General features: G+C 41.6%; 1 protein-coding gene across 8 annotated transcripts in view; it reads right to left on the reverse strand.

The window, feature by feature from the left end:
* The window catches only part of ACACA (acetyl-CoA carboxylase alpha), a 342,930-nt gene that overhangs the window by 42,590 nt on the left and 286,410 nt on the right, over positions 1-13,930 (reverse strand). For all 8 annotated transcript variants that reach the window (XM_032163072.2, XM_032163071.2, XM_058446054.1 and 5 more), the window contains 2 exons: positions 2,787-2,930; positions 2,073-2,193 (listed from right to left, as the gene is read on the reverse strand). In XM_032163072.2, the coding sequence (XP_032018963.1) occupies positions 2,073-2,193; positions 2,787-2,930 (265 nt within the window). The remainder of the gene's footprint in view (positions 1-2,072; positions 2,194-2,786; positions 2,931-13,930) is intronic.

Consider the following 13,930-nt stretch of genomic DNA (forward strand, 5'->3'; position numbering starts at 1 on the left):
GCTCAAATTTTGGTGAAGGTTCTAAACCAAATTTCTAGGTTCATCAGAATACTGAATTTTAACTTTATATCTTTGGATCATTTTCTAATTCTTACTTCAATAACAGGGATTTGAGGCTGGGCGCGGTGGCTCACGCTTGTAATCCCAGCACTTTGGGAGGCCGAGGCGGGTGGATCACGAGGTCAGGAGATCGAGACCATGGTGAAACCCCGTCTCTACTAAAAATACAAAAAAAAATTAGCCGGGCGTGGTGGCGGGCGCCTGTAGTCCCAGCTACTCAGAGAGGCTGAGGCAGGAGAATGGCGTGAACCCGGGAGGCGGAGCTTGCAGTGAGCCGAGATTGCGCCACTGCACTCTAGCCTGGGCGACAGAGCGAGACTCCGTCTCAAAAAAAAAAAAAAAAAATTAGCTGGGCGTGGTGGCATGCACCTTTAGTCCCAGCTGCTTGGGAGGCTGAAGCAGGAGAATCAATTGAACCCGGGAGGCGGAGGTTGCAGTGAGCCGAGATTGCGCCAATGCACTCCAGCCTGGCGACAGAGTGAGACTCCGTCTCAAAAAAAAAAAAAGAAGACTGACAGGTAATCTTAGGCTCATAGTTCTTAGCATAATCATGGCACAAAAAGAAGGGGAATGAAGGGGTAAGTGGAAGTGGAGGTTGCGGTGAGCCGAGATCATGCCATTGTACTCCAGCCTGGAGGACAAGAGCAAAACTCCCTCTCAAAAAAAAAAAAAAAAAAAAAAAAAAAGAAACAGCAGGGAGAAGGTTAGTATGGTGATTTTCCAGGCTATGTAAGAAAAACTATTTTGTTTTATTAAAATTAACAAGAAGAGGCACTGAAGACAACAGGTAAAGTTATAAATTAAAATAAACACTTCTCTCATGTTTTTATATAATAGAAAGTCTAATGTAGATATTGTAGAAAAACAATATAATAGCTATGTAATAGCTATGTGATCTTGTACGAATCACTCAACTTCTCTGATTTTTGTAAAATAGTTCTCTCTCTTTACCTAAGAGAGGTTGTAAGTGCAAATAAGATAACATATATGGAAGTGCTTTACAGTCCCACCTGGCTTTCGGTGGGTACCCACAAAGTTTTATTAGGTCTTCCTTATGAAGACCTCTCTTTCCGCAAAATCACAATGACTTTTACACTTAATAAAATACCTTCTGCAATCTCTTCTACTTTTATATATAGCCTTTCTTTGAAATGGTTGCAATAAATATGCAAAAAAGAACAAATGCTTCCTCACACAGTTTGAAAAAATGGATTCAAAATACAGCAGAGGGATTTGGTGCTCCACAAAAGAACCTCCTGGTAAGTAAGGTTTGCTAGAACAGCCAAATGGACTGACAAATGAGAATGTACACAGAGTTACTTCTTTTTCCTGTTTTGTTTCTAAGTTAGGTAAAAGACAAAGTGATAGATTAGATATATCTGGAGGGAGGGCTTATTCTCACTCCATGTATCTATATAATTAAAAGTTCTGGACAATCTCTTCATGAATAAATGAGCTTACAAAGTAGCCTTCTATTAATTACTGAAGCAAGTACCAATACCATTACCAATATCATAAGAAAAGAAGGGCACATGCAGCGTGGGTGCTCAGAGCTTGCTGAGAAGAGTGAAGTCATATTCTACACTGAAGGGTCTCAAAGACGTGTGCTAAAACGAAACTGATTAATCTCTTTTGGTTATAGGGATTAGATGACTGAAGATTCTAGTCCTATAATTCTATGACTTTATGGCTTATATTGAACTGTTTTAAAGTCTTTGAACCCATTAAGTAATAAGTGCTTTAATAACAGAATAAACAGAAGAAATGTATTAGTGACTGCACTGCTCGATTCAATGGGTGATTGGCAAATCTCATTTTATTTATTTTTCATTTGTTCATGAAGGATTTCCCACCTTTTTCTTCAGAGGGCTGGTTTTCAGGTCTTTCTCATTTCTAGGTACTTAGCTCTGTTTTCTTAGTCACATGTGATTGTTCAGGAATTGGATAGTGATTGAAAAGAATGCTAAAAGCTTAAGAACCAGGTACCATACGGTCCTCAAACATATACATACTTGGGTGAGGACGGCCTGCTAGCATCCATCGAGGATCGTATGGGGCCTTTGTGGGAACAAACTCGATGATTCTGTCTATAGGATCCTTTGAGTTCAGAAAAGGAACTGAACTGTGCACGCTCTAAAAGGAGATTGGAAGAGAAAGAGCACAGCAATCAGTGGGCGACAGCCCTAGACTCCAACTCAGCAACAATAGCTATAGACAAAGACAGCAGGGCCCACATATGGAATTACACCCAATAGTCCCAGTCTTCAGCTGAAAGAATCCTACGTATGTGCCAGGCCCCAAGGAACATGTATAGGTCAATAGTCTCATTTAGGAGGCTGGCACAAAGTGGTGTGTTTTGACTCTTGATTTCAGTGTGCCCATGCTTTCTGGGATGCTCCTCTGAGGAATGAATGGCTATTACAAAGGAGAAAACCCACAATGAGGAGGAAGCTTAATATACTGGGATCTGAGCCTTAGGTAGGCCATGAGGGCTTCCGTGGCTGGAAGACATTAGAAAGGGGCCCAACTAATGAAATCCAAATACATTTTAAAGGTAGAAGGCAAAATATGGCTGTAAGGAAAAGAGAAATCAATAGCTTTCAGAGAAATATTTTATAAAAAAATTCTTCCACCATAAAGACAAGACCTTAAACACAGAGGCAGTGAGCTGTGGCGGAAATGACAGGCTCTGCAGGCCATGTCAGCGCTGGGTAGGAAGGGCTCACCTTGGGCATGTAAGACAGCCAGTGCAGGACAGTGAAAACCCCTTCAAAGTCATCACACACAGTGCAGTGGGTCACCCCATTGTTGTGCATAATCTGGATGCCCCCCAGCTGGTTATTGGAGGTATACACTTCCCGCCCAAGAACCTATTGAAATGAGCAAGAGAAAAGACATTTGTCTCTATAGAAATAAAGGCATGGTCTATTTCACAAGTCGCACTAAAATGGGTTCTTTTCTCCACAAAACAGAGATTTCAGTCTCCATGGGTTGTTCTGAGGGACTATCTGAATCTTCTTCCTAAAAAGAAAACTTAGAAAACAAAAAATACTTTTAACAATCACATTCATGGTTGCAATTTTAAAACCAGCAAGCCCCTTTCTCTCCACCAGCTGCCACAGATAGGCAAAGCATACTTCCACCCTCAGCTGAAACTGCAGTGGAGGGTGAGGCTGAGACACAGAGGCATAGGCTACCTCATTGCGTGCAAGTCTCTTTGCGCATAGACACAAAAAGGTAACATGCCTGTCTTTCAACAATATTTAGTGACAAGTCTCAGTTAAAGAAACTCTGGGGGCTTAGGTTCCTCATTTTTAAAAAGGATTATTTTTTCCTTATATTTGATTTTTATTAGGTCGGTGCAAAAGTAATTGTGGTTTTTGTCATTTCTTTTAATGGCAAAACCACAATTACTTTTGCACCAACCTAACACCGGCCTCCACGCACAAGCCCTAAAGCTAGCAAAATCCTGAAGCAACTCATGATACATACATGAACCCCGGAGTCTCAAGTTTTTTTGTGTGTGCTGGGTGCAGGGCTGTGATTTATACCCAAGCACGCTTCCCCTCCTCCTTCCCTTCCAAGGCTCCAAGGAGTTCGGGGCCTCAATCCCTGTATATCCTTGGAGGAGTTTAATCCTTGTAAGATCAAAAGGCACCTGCAATTGGAAACCACAAAGTTTCCTTTAAAGAAGAAAAAAAGAGGAAGAAAAGATATTCCTGGACTTGGAAATTGTAGGGTTTCTTTTTCCCTTGAAGACTGGTTAATAATTTCTTTCAGGGAAGGAGGTTTTCTGACCCAGCAGATGGAAGCCGGGCAGCCTGATCACTGACTATTGCAAACTGCTGAGTGTGTAGTAATTGCCAGTCATCTAAGGTAGCCCTGGAGAGCTCTAAACAGTTGTAGAGTACTTACTGTATTTTACCTTTTCTTTTTCCTTTCCTCTCCTTCTTTAAAAAATAACGACAATACAAAATTTCTTCCCTACTTGTATTCATTTTCAGTCTCTGAGGAGAATCTAACTAACTAAGGGCCAGCAAAGTCTGCCTGTATATTCCCATTTTGCCCCTTCTTGTTAGGAGCGTTGAGAGGTTCCCCTGCATGCTGGGTCAGCACCCCCATCAGGACCCTCCAAAGGTGGAGGAAGCTGGTGACCAAAGTAATAACCTCAGTGTGACCCAATTGGTCTTGATTCCATTTAACTTCAGCTAGGAAGGGCATAAGATACTTTTCTGAAAGGAATATGGAAAGCAAAATTGCTCTCAGATTACTGTTTTCCTTGATAAGGAAGCGCAGAAACAAGCCTTTACAGGCAGCCCCAAGCTGAGCAACATGCTGGCAGCTCCTTTGAAGGAGCCTCGTGAACAGGGGAGACCATATCTGACCACTGAGCTCCCATCCGCCTCTCAGTCCGTCTTTAATCTCAGCCCAGGCACTGCGGCTCTTTTCTCATTCTCCTGCTGTCTCTTTCCATTTGCCCTCTCTCTGACTGATACACTGATCTCTCGGTCACTCGGCTTTCTGCTCCACTGAGTCCATATTACTAATAACACCTCCGCCACGGCCAGTTTACCTCATGAAGGCAGGAGCACATCATTACAAAATAAACTCATAACTTTGACATTCTAGCAAATACACGCCATTTGTTATTTTTATGACTTTAGTCTTTCTAACAGGCAGAGGGCATTACATACCTGTTTCATTTATATCTTTAAATGTGCACACACATGCACACTCACACATGCATCAGGAAACAAAACAGAACAAAAAATCCAAACCAAAGCAAATATCCAAAGCAGTCTGTTGATGCGGGAGCCTGGTAGAGGCAGAAACCCTGTCACTTACGGAAGCCACGCTCTGGCTCTGGTTTTATGGTCGTCATAAACCCGATGGCCCACAACTGGTCCTTCTGGGACAGACTGCCTCTCTGTTAGAAGGCATTCAGTGTGATCAGCAGTATTTTTAATTATTAAAATAAAATTGGAAAGGGAGAAAAGGAATAAAAAAGGAGACACTGTGCTGACCCTGAAAATCTGATATTCACAATCTAGGTCAGGAGCCAAGTACTCCTTGTTGCCCAGAAGAGAGAGCTGGGGCCATTTTCTACTCAGAAACACTATTTTCTTCCTATCTCTAATACCTGATAATGTCCAGCCACTTAGAATCTTACACATCTCCAAAACTAATAATGGACCAATGAAGAGCTACACTCAGGAAAAGGGACTGCTCAGCTGTTTAAACATACTTTCTTCTGATGTCTTTGCCTCCTCATTTAAAAGTGATCCTCTGCCACTTATCCATTCTACCTTGTATTTTCACAAAATAATGGGAGGCAAACTTGGTAGGCTCAGTAACTGAGTACTCTTCCCTTTACAAGCTAAATTAAAACTCGGGTTCTGATGCTTTGGCATTGTTCTGAAAAGGCAGCAGTATTTCTACATCTCTCCTTTCCTAGGTTTAGGAGAAACCTAACCAGGGCTTAACATAACCAAGAACATTATTTCCGAGCTAAAGAAGTGTTTGTCATGTGAGAAAGTTCAATTCAGAAATTAAGGAGAAAAATTACAGAATAGACTAAGAGTATCCCAATATCACTCTCTGACCAGTCTTATCTTGGGAGATGGGGGGTAGGGTGGGGATGGGCACAGAAATGAAACTGCTCCACTAATCATAAACAAATGCTAACAATCATAACTACTTAACAATCGGTGAAGAGAAAGCAGTACCCTCCAGTTCATCTTCAATGACCACATGTTTGGAGTATGCACCAGTAGAATGAGAAGGCACACAATAGCTCCTGATTTATAAGGGTCGTTGCTGACTCAAGTGGTTTTAATGATTTTAGAATACTTCACAACAAAAGCTCCAACCAAGGAAGCAGAATCTGGGTTAGGATAAAATCCATTCTGCCTAACTCTGAAATGATCATGCTATAACAGTTACATAAACCCTCATCGGTATCTGGGAAGATGAATGGAGCCCACATAGACAGAACCATTGTTTTCTTCCTCAAGGTTGCCCTACTGACCTTCTACAGAAAAACCTGAGGTCAACAACTCTCATCAACATATTTTCATGAAGTAGGTCAGCTGTGTTCAACACTCTTTTAAACTTTGACCTACGCATTTCTTGCTGTGTTTCAGTTCCCAAATATATTCCTCTTACATTCTACTTACTGTATGATACAAACTTTTAATTTATCTGTCCAGCAAGCATCAATAATCATTTAAACACAGGAGTGAGTCAAACAGAGGTGATTCTCCTGAGGCCTCACTTTCTTGCCCTCCAGATCTAAGTGGAAAAGCAGTACCATGCAATATTAGGAATAGGCTCCACCTCGGGGTCCTCTCCTGAAGAGTGGCATGCTGACAGAACTGAATAAGGGCTGAATCTGAGAGGAAAGAGGATCTTGACTCATTCTCAATATAAACTTAAGCCTCATCCAGCACTTCATTCATTGCAGCTGGAGGACCTAAGAATTAAGGGCACCACATAAAAGCTGGTGATTAGCAGAGACACAATTGTTAAAGGCTCCACCAAAGATGCTACGTAGCCTTTAGAAATATTGAGATACATAAGAAGTACAAATGAATGCAGTCATACGTCCATGCTCAGGCCTCTGCTGCTGCTGCTGCTTATCTAGAGACACTGCAGACAGCTCAGGTTTACCACAGCTGACAGGCAATGAAAACAGCCTAATATACCGCCTGCTCTCTCCCTTAAAGCCCTTTTTGGAGATCAAGATAAACACGTTCTTCCTTTCCCCCATGCTCCAGACGTTTGACTGAAGTGGCAGAGCATTGTAAGGTTTTGTGCAAATGAAATCACTATGTAATACTGAATGAGTGCAGTATTTACTTGTCAGGATATTTGTCAGCACGGGCATTGAGATTTCCAAGTTTCACAGATGCAACTTAGCTCAATTTTTAAAAAATTGCTTTTGTCCTGACATACACATTATGTTGGGGACCCTTAGACTTACAGGCAAATATTTGCAATTATGTGGTGAAGATGTGAAAAATTATGATGCATATCAATGATGGAATAAAAAATGAAATCTATTCCTTCTCTCCCCGTTTTATTCAGTCTTTTCCCCCTTTTTAAACAATCCCTGGTGGGTCAGGACATCTATTTAAGGAAGCAGGGAATACAAAATTCCTCCTGCATCTAAGAATTAGGCTACACAAAAGCTGAGTCCTCGCTGCAATCCTCCTTATTAGGACATTTCCATTCTCAAGAGGATTTGAGGAGGGGTTTTGTAAATTTACTGAGTAATTGTCATCACTGGACTTCATCCATGATTCTAGATATTAAAGTCACTCTGGGATCTGTCAGGTTATTGATAAAGGTTGGCTAAAGCTGAAAGAGAACAGATATGAGAAAGAATAAGCAGGAGTAGGGGAAAAGTGGTAAAATAGGGACAAAAGAAACAAGGAAGGATGAGAAAGAGGAAAAGGGAGGGGGAGAGAAAAGAGGAAGGAGAAGAAAAAAATGCAATAGCTCATCTACTCAGTGCAGCTAATATCCTCCTCCCTGACCTGAGAGGACTACATTTTAAAAATCTGACAAGTAATTCAATCTCCAATTAACAATTTTAAGTGGTGCTGCACATATCACTGTGTCAATGTTTCTTCAGGAATATATCCAAGGGTGAATGGAATTAAATCTCTAGGGAGATGGAACCAGGACCTATGTGACCACCAAGATTATTTGGGGGTTCCAAAATACAGTTTCTTAATACATAGGCAAAGGGTTATAATTTTTTCCCCACTTTATTGTCACTACTGTCACTGGCAAACTGGAGTGCTGGCTGGCAGGTGCTAGGCTAGGGTTGGGGTAGAGAAGGGGCTTGGTGACATACTGTGGGCAGAGGAGAGAAAAGCCTCTGACGTGAGCCACAGCTGGATTCAAGACCATCTGCTATAAGGCCAAAAATCTCTCTAGAAGCAGCAAATTATGAAGTGATCAGGTATGCTGAAGGATAAACTGGGGCAAAGGGGTGGTGCTGCCAGTGGAAGGAAAAGAAACAGCCAAAAAGAGGCTGAATATAGGCCAGAAATAACACTGGAAGACATCTCTTTACTGAGGTGCAGGGCTCACTGGAGAACAGAGGAATGAATTAGACAGCGGAAAGACAATAAGGATTTGAAGGTGGAGTGGGTAAGGAACAGAGACTCATTTATAATGTAAAAGGTAGAGAGGAGCCACACAATAGTTTGCTTGCTAAATGTATGAGAAGAAGCACAGGCTTCTGCAAAGAAAGCTGCCAAAAGTAATCACTCACCCAACTGCTCATGTAGGTAGGGACTTGAGATTTCTGATGATAAGTTAATTCCAAACAGGAATTCTTTTTTTTTTTTTTTTTTTTGGAGAGACAAGGTCTTGCTACGTTGTCTAGGCTGGTCTTGAAGACCTGGCCTCAAGCAAGCCTCTCACCTCAGTCTCCCAAAGTGCTGGGATTACAGACATGAGCCACCATGCCAAGCCAATTTTTAAAAATCTTAAATAAAGTCTGGTTTATTGAAGTATAATTTACATACAGCAAAACTGTCCATCATAAGTATACAAGTCTGTGAATTTTAATACACATAGTCATATAACCACCACAACAATCAAGATAGAGAGCATTTTCATCATCCCAAAGTCTTCTCATGTTCCCTTCCCTCCCTCCACCCCTAACAACCATTGATCTTTTTGTTCCAATAGTTTTGCCTTTTCTAGAATGTTACATAAATGGAGTCATACAGTATATAGCCTTTTGAATCTAGCTTCTTTCAGTTAGCATACTGCATGTGAGCCTCATTCATGCTGATGCAGGTATCAGTAGTTTATTTTTATTTCTGAGTAATATTCCATTTTATGGAAGTACCACAACTTGGTCACCCGTTTGCCTGTTGGTGTACACTTGGGTTGTTTTCACTTTTGGAGGATTATAAATAATGCTGCTATAGACATTTGTGTACAGGTTTTAAGAAAAGCCCAACCTTTTTCAAAGTGGCTGTGCCATTTTGCATTGCCACCAACAATTTATGAGAGTTCCAGCTGTCCTGCATCCTCATCAACACTTGGTATTTGTCAAACATTAAAAAAAAAAAACCATTTAGGCCAGGCGCAGTGGCTCACACCTGTAATCCCAGCACTCTGGGAGGCCTAGGCAGGCGGATCATGAGGTAAGGAGATTGAGACCATCCTGGATAACACGGTGAAACCCCATCTCTACTAAAAATATAAAAAATTAGCCGGGGCGTGGTGGCACGTGCCTGTAGTCCCAGCTACTTGGGAGGCTGAGGCAGGAGAATCGCTTGAACCCGGGAGGTGGAGGTTGCAGTGAGCCGAGATCGCGCCACTGTACTCCAGCCTGGGCAACAGAGCGAGACTCCGTCTCAAAAAAAAAAAAACCAAAAAACAAAACAAAAAACACCATTTAGTGGTGTCAAGCTGTGGTTTAATCTTCATTTCTCTAATGACTAATGATAAGCATCTTTTCATGTGCTTATTTACCATCCTTATATTTTCTTTGGTGAAATGTCTGTTCAAATTTCTTGCCCATGTTTTTAATTACTGGGTTGTTTTCTTGTTGAGTTTGAGAATTCTTTTGGATACCAATCTTTTATCAGATTATGTATTTTCTAAAGATGGAAAACTTTTTTAAAAATCCCTGTTTGTCAGTCGCCTCCTACTGGTTTTACTGAATAGGCTGTGACTGACTGCATTACTCACCAGTGCCAGGCCCCAAGAGTCTGGTGTTTGCAGGGCCTGGCTCTTAGGGGAGTAGCACTGACTTATTATCTCTGTGGCCTTTTGGTTTGTGTTTTCTCATTGACATCTGGTGGGCAGCAATTTTATTTTTTTCTTTAGAACACATGAAAAGCCTATTATTGTCTTTTACCTAAATTTCAGCTCCATGAAAGCAGGAATCATCTTTGTATTGCCACAGCATAAGAACAGCTTTATAACTAACAGGCATGCAATAAATGCATGTGATCTACCACAGTTCTATGTATTCTGTAAAAACTCAACTGATTAGTATGTTCAGCAAGTGTAATCACTATAAGCAAAATAAGTCTTTCATATTAGTGTTATAATGCATAGTGGCTTTCTGAAGCAAAAGGAGTGGTTCAATTTTCCTACCTTTTTAGTTTTCCCCAATGTAGATGCTCCTTTCCCTCCCTCCCCCTGTCAAAATTCTTTACATGGGCTAAAATTAAGCTAGTACTTCTAAGTACTATAAAGTCATATTATGTTAGGAATGCTCTTCTGAGCTGCACAAACCTGCTTTACCTATTGAGAAAGGCATATTTTACCAATGGGTCAGGTAGAAAATGAAGATACTCAAAAGTTGATTACATGTTCCAATGGTCTTGACTTCTCATATTTGCATCTTATGCTGTTGGTTAAATTTGGGTTGGTTCTTTTCCTTACCAACACTGATTTCTCAATTTCTTAGATGCGCATACTATTTTAGAAGGCTTAAATCCCAGACACTGAGACATTATTAAAATTAGGAACCGGTCAAAAATCAGCCAGGAAATCTTGAAGCCCAGGCATGGTAATCTGTAGTTCAATCTAAAAAGCTCTTTAAGCTTCTTCTTTCATAATCCAACATTTCTGACCGTGTACATTAGCTGATTAGACTGTGTGATGATGGCCAATCTGAATGAGAAGGGACATAGCTAGATTTGGATCCATGCACAGGGAACATTCCCTAGAATGATGAACAGCTAGGAGTCAGGTTTCTAAACAGTCTTGTTTCTGCTTCTTTACCATATTCATAGATCAGTCTGTGTACAGCCAGGGCCCAGCTCTGTCTTCCTTCTAGAAAAGACTGGAGTCCTTGCATTTCTAATCTACCAACATGTGCGGTTCTTTGCACTTTTAATTTATGAGTGTTTAGGGGGACCTCTCTGACTTGGGAACATATTGGCTCAGTCTAATGCTTGGAGATTATTAAACTTGGAGCTATGCTCCACTATCAAGTCTACAGATCTTTTATTTAGAAGATATGGTGCTCTAAATGCACAAAGAGCTCCCTGTCACCTTCACATTAAAGCCCCTAGTGCCTGGTAAATGGAATTATATAGCTGTCATCTCCTTTCCCCAAAGTTTTAAGAGTACAGTGGGCTCATTTTTTCACACTCCATCCCAGCTTCAGAACTAAGAGACCTACTTTGTATTGATTTAAGGTCTCAGAAATAAATAAACCTGCTTCACCACTGTGATTCACAACAAATTCATGATACACTATTGCATGATATATTTCAAGCTCTTGCTCTGGCTCTCTTTTTCCTCTGGTGAGTGATGGGGGAGGTGGGAGGTGGTAGGGAGCTGCAAAGCTGACAGCCTGATGGTTATTGGAGATGGTTGCTGACTGCAAATCCAAGAATAGACACTGTTGGAGGAGTATGGGATTTTTTTTAAAACTAGGGGGCAGGGGTGAGAAGCTAATTTACTTGGGCTTCAGGCTGGGGTTGGGGGAGAAGAAAGGCTGAAGAGAGGAGAGGGGCTGACAGAGTAGCAAAGCTTCAAGTGAGCACTGATCTGCAAAGACAGAGCTATGAATATATGTAGAAAGAGAGACAGGTGAAGAAAATTCAACATATGAAGGTGTAACATACAACTGAATAGAAAATGAAGAGGAAGAAACCAATCCTCCTAAGGAACCGTGTGTACAGAGCTAAGTGGGCCCTTAGCTTGAGTTCAGAGACAATGTTTTATTAGAGACAGACAGTGCAGAGACCCTACATGCCACCCAAAGTGTGAGGTAGAGGCATTTCTTCATTCTAATACTCAGAACACATCAGAACCCTGGAGATGGAAATGGACAATGGATATAGGGTAGAGATATAATGAAGGTCTACATGGATGAAGTGAGCCAGAGACTGTTCACTGAGGCAAGAGGGTAATACATTCTAGCAGTTTAGCTTGTGTTTGTGTACCCTTAGGGTTTGAGTATCTAAGTCTACATCACCTTTACTGATTCCACCAAACCTTAGACCCAATGAGTTTTAGCTGGTATCTACAAATATAGCAGTCAAAAAGAACTATCCTCCAACCTTATATCAGGATCTTGACTTTCAACAAGGCAGAGGAGGAGAAAGCAGAAGATAATCGGGCTCCGAAGGTACTGCATGCCACTGCAGGAAACCCCTAAGGTTCCAAGGAGTACTTCCAAGTGGAATTAAGTTTTAACTGTTTCTCTTGTTTCTTCTACTTATTTCACATTTTTAACTGGCAAAGTTATTTATGAATCCAATTTCTTTTCTATCTTGGAATAGCATTTTCATCTTCACTACATTTGTTCTTGAGACAAGACCAGACTCTGAACACAAAAGTACATAAGAAAGATTTTGGTTCCATTCAATTTCCAATTGGTCATATCATAAAACTGGGAGTTTCTTTACTAAATTTGAACACTGTCTTTAAAGAGTGATCAGTCTCTCTGTACAGGGAAACAGACTTTAGCCAAATATAAAAAAGAACTCACAGATGAATACATAGATGAGTGGGATTGGCTCCAAAAGTACTAAGCTCCCATTCAGTTGAATTTTTCACACATAATTGGGTGAATATTTAGCAATGGTGTCACAGAGGAGATTCACACAACAATTGTGTGGATGAACTTTTGAGGATCCTCCCACTCTCAAGATTTATAATTCTACAGCCACTTGTGATTGTGAACAACATATAGTGTTTGCTTTTCTGTAATACAGGTAAGAAACAAAATTTAAAAAATTTTAAATCATCACGCTCTTCAACTTCCATTCCTGGTCTCCCGAGTATGTAATAATTTTACATATCACTAATATGTAATTTAATATATAATACCCTAATATGCAATAACTTTTAAAATTCCCCACCTCCTATCTATTCACTCCCCAGCCTAAAACAGTTCCCTGGCTACAGATCAATATGCTTCTTCATAGCGTCACAGAATACTAGATATTGAAGAAAATTTAAGATTAAGAGATCCTCTGGTCTTCTACTTAAAAAAAACAAACAAACCAAAAACAGGCTTAATTCACTTTATTTTTCTTATGTACAAACTCTGTGTTGTAGCCACAGTTGGAGCCTGGGCCCCCTGCATGGAGACTCTGGTGTGGGTCTTGACGAGGTGGTCAGTGAATTCCTGACAGGAAGACTTGATGAATACAGTCTCCTTCCAGAGGTCGGGGGTCAGGTAGCTGTAGGTTTTAGAGATGGCATCAAAGGTGGCCTTGAGAAAGTTCCCTAGGGTGGCAGTGCAGCCCCTGGCTGAGGTGTAGCAGTCATCAATACTGGCCATCATCAGCAGCTTCTTGGGCACCAGGGCCGAGACGATGCCAGTGCCCTGGGCGCGGGGATGAGGCGCACCAGCACAGAGCCACAGCCACCTGTCACCTTGCAAGGGATGGTATGGGCCTTCTTCTCCCAGTAACCTCTGTGCATGGGGACAATGAAGAGCTTGGCCAGGATGATGGCCCCATGGATGGCAGTGGCCACCTCCCTGGAGTACTTAACACCCAGACCAACATGGCCATTGTAGTCCCTGATGGCAACAAACATCTTGAACCTGGCGTGCTGGCAAGCATGGGTCTGCTTCTGCACTGGCATAATCTTCAAAACCTCATCCTTGAGAAAGGTCCCCATGAAAAAGTTAGTGATCTCAGATTCCTTGAAGGGCAGGGAGAAGAGATAGATCTCCTCCAGGGACTTGATCTTCATGTGCTTGACCAGGTGGCCCAACTTGGTCATCCATTCCTTGCCCTCGGCCTTGCCTCCATGAGCTCCGTGGGGCCCAGGCCCTGTTCACAGCCATGGTCCCAGCCCTGGATGCCACTGCCAAAGGTTCCACGGTTCCCCATCTCAGGCACCCCCACACCTGGCTAATTTT

Source organism: Hylobates moloch, unplaced genomic scaffold (genome assembly GCF_009828535.3).
Source record: "Hylobates moloch isolate HMO894 unplaced genomic scaffold, HMol_V3 SCAFFOLD_10, whole genome shotgun sequence".
NCBI classification, from domain to species: domain Eukaryota; kingdom Metazoa; phylum Chordata; class Mammalia; order Primates; family Hylobatidae; genus Hylobates; species Hylobates moloch.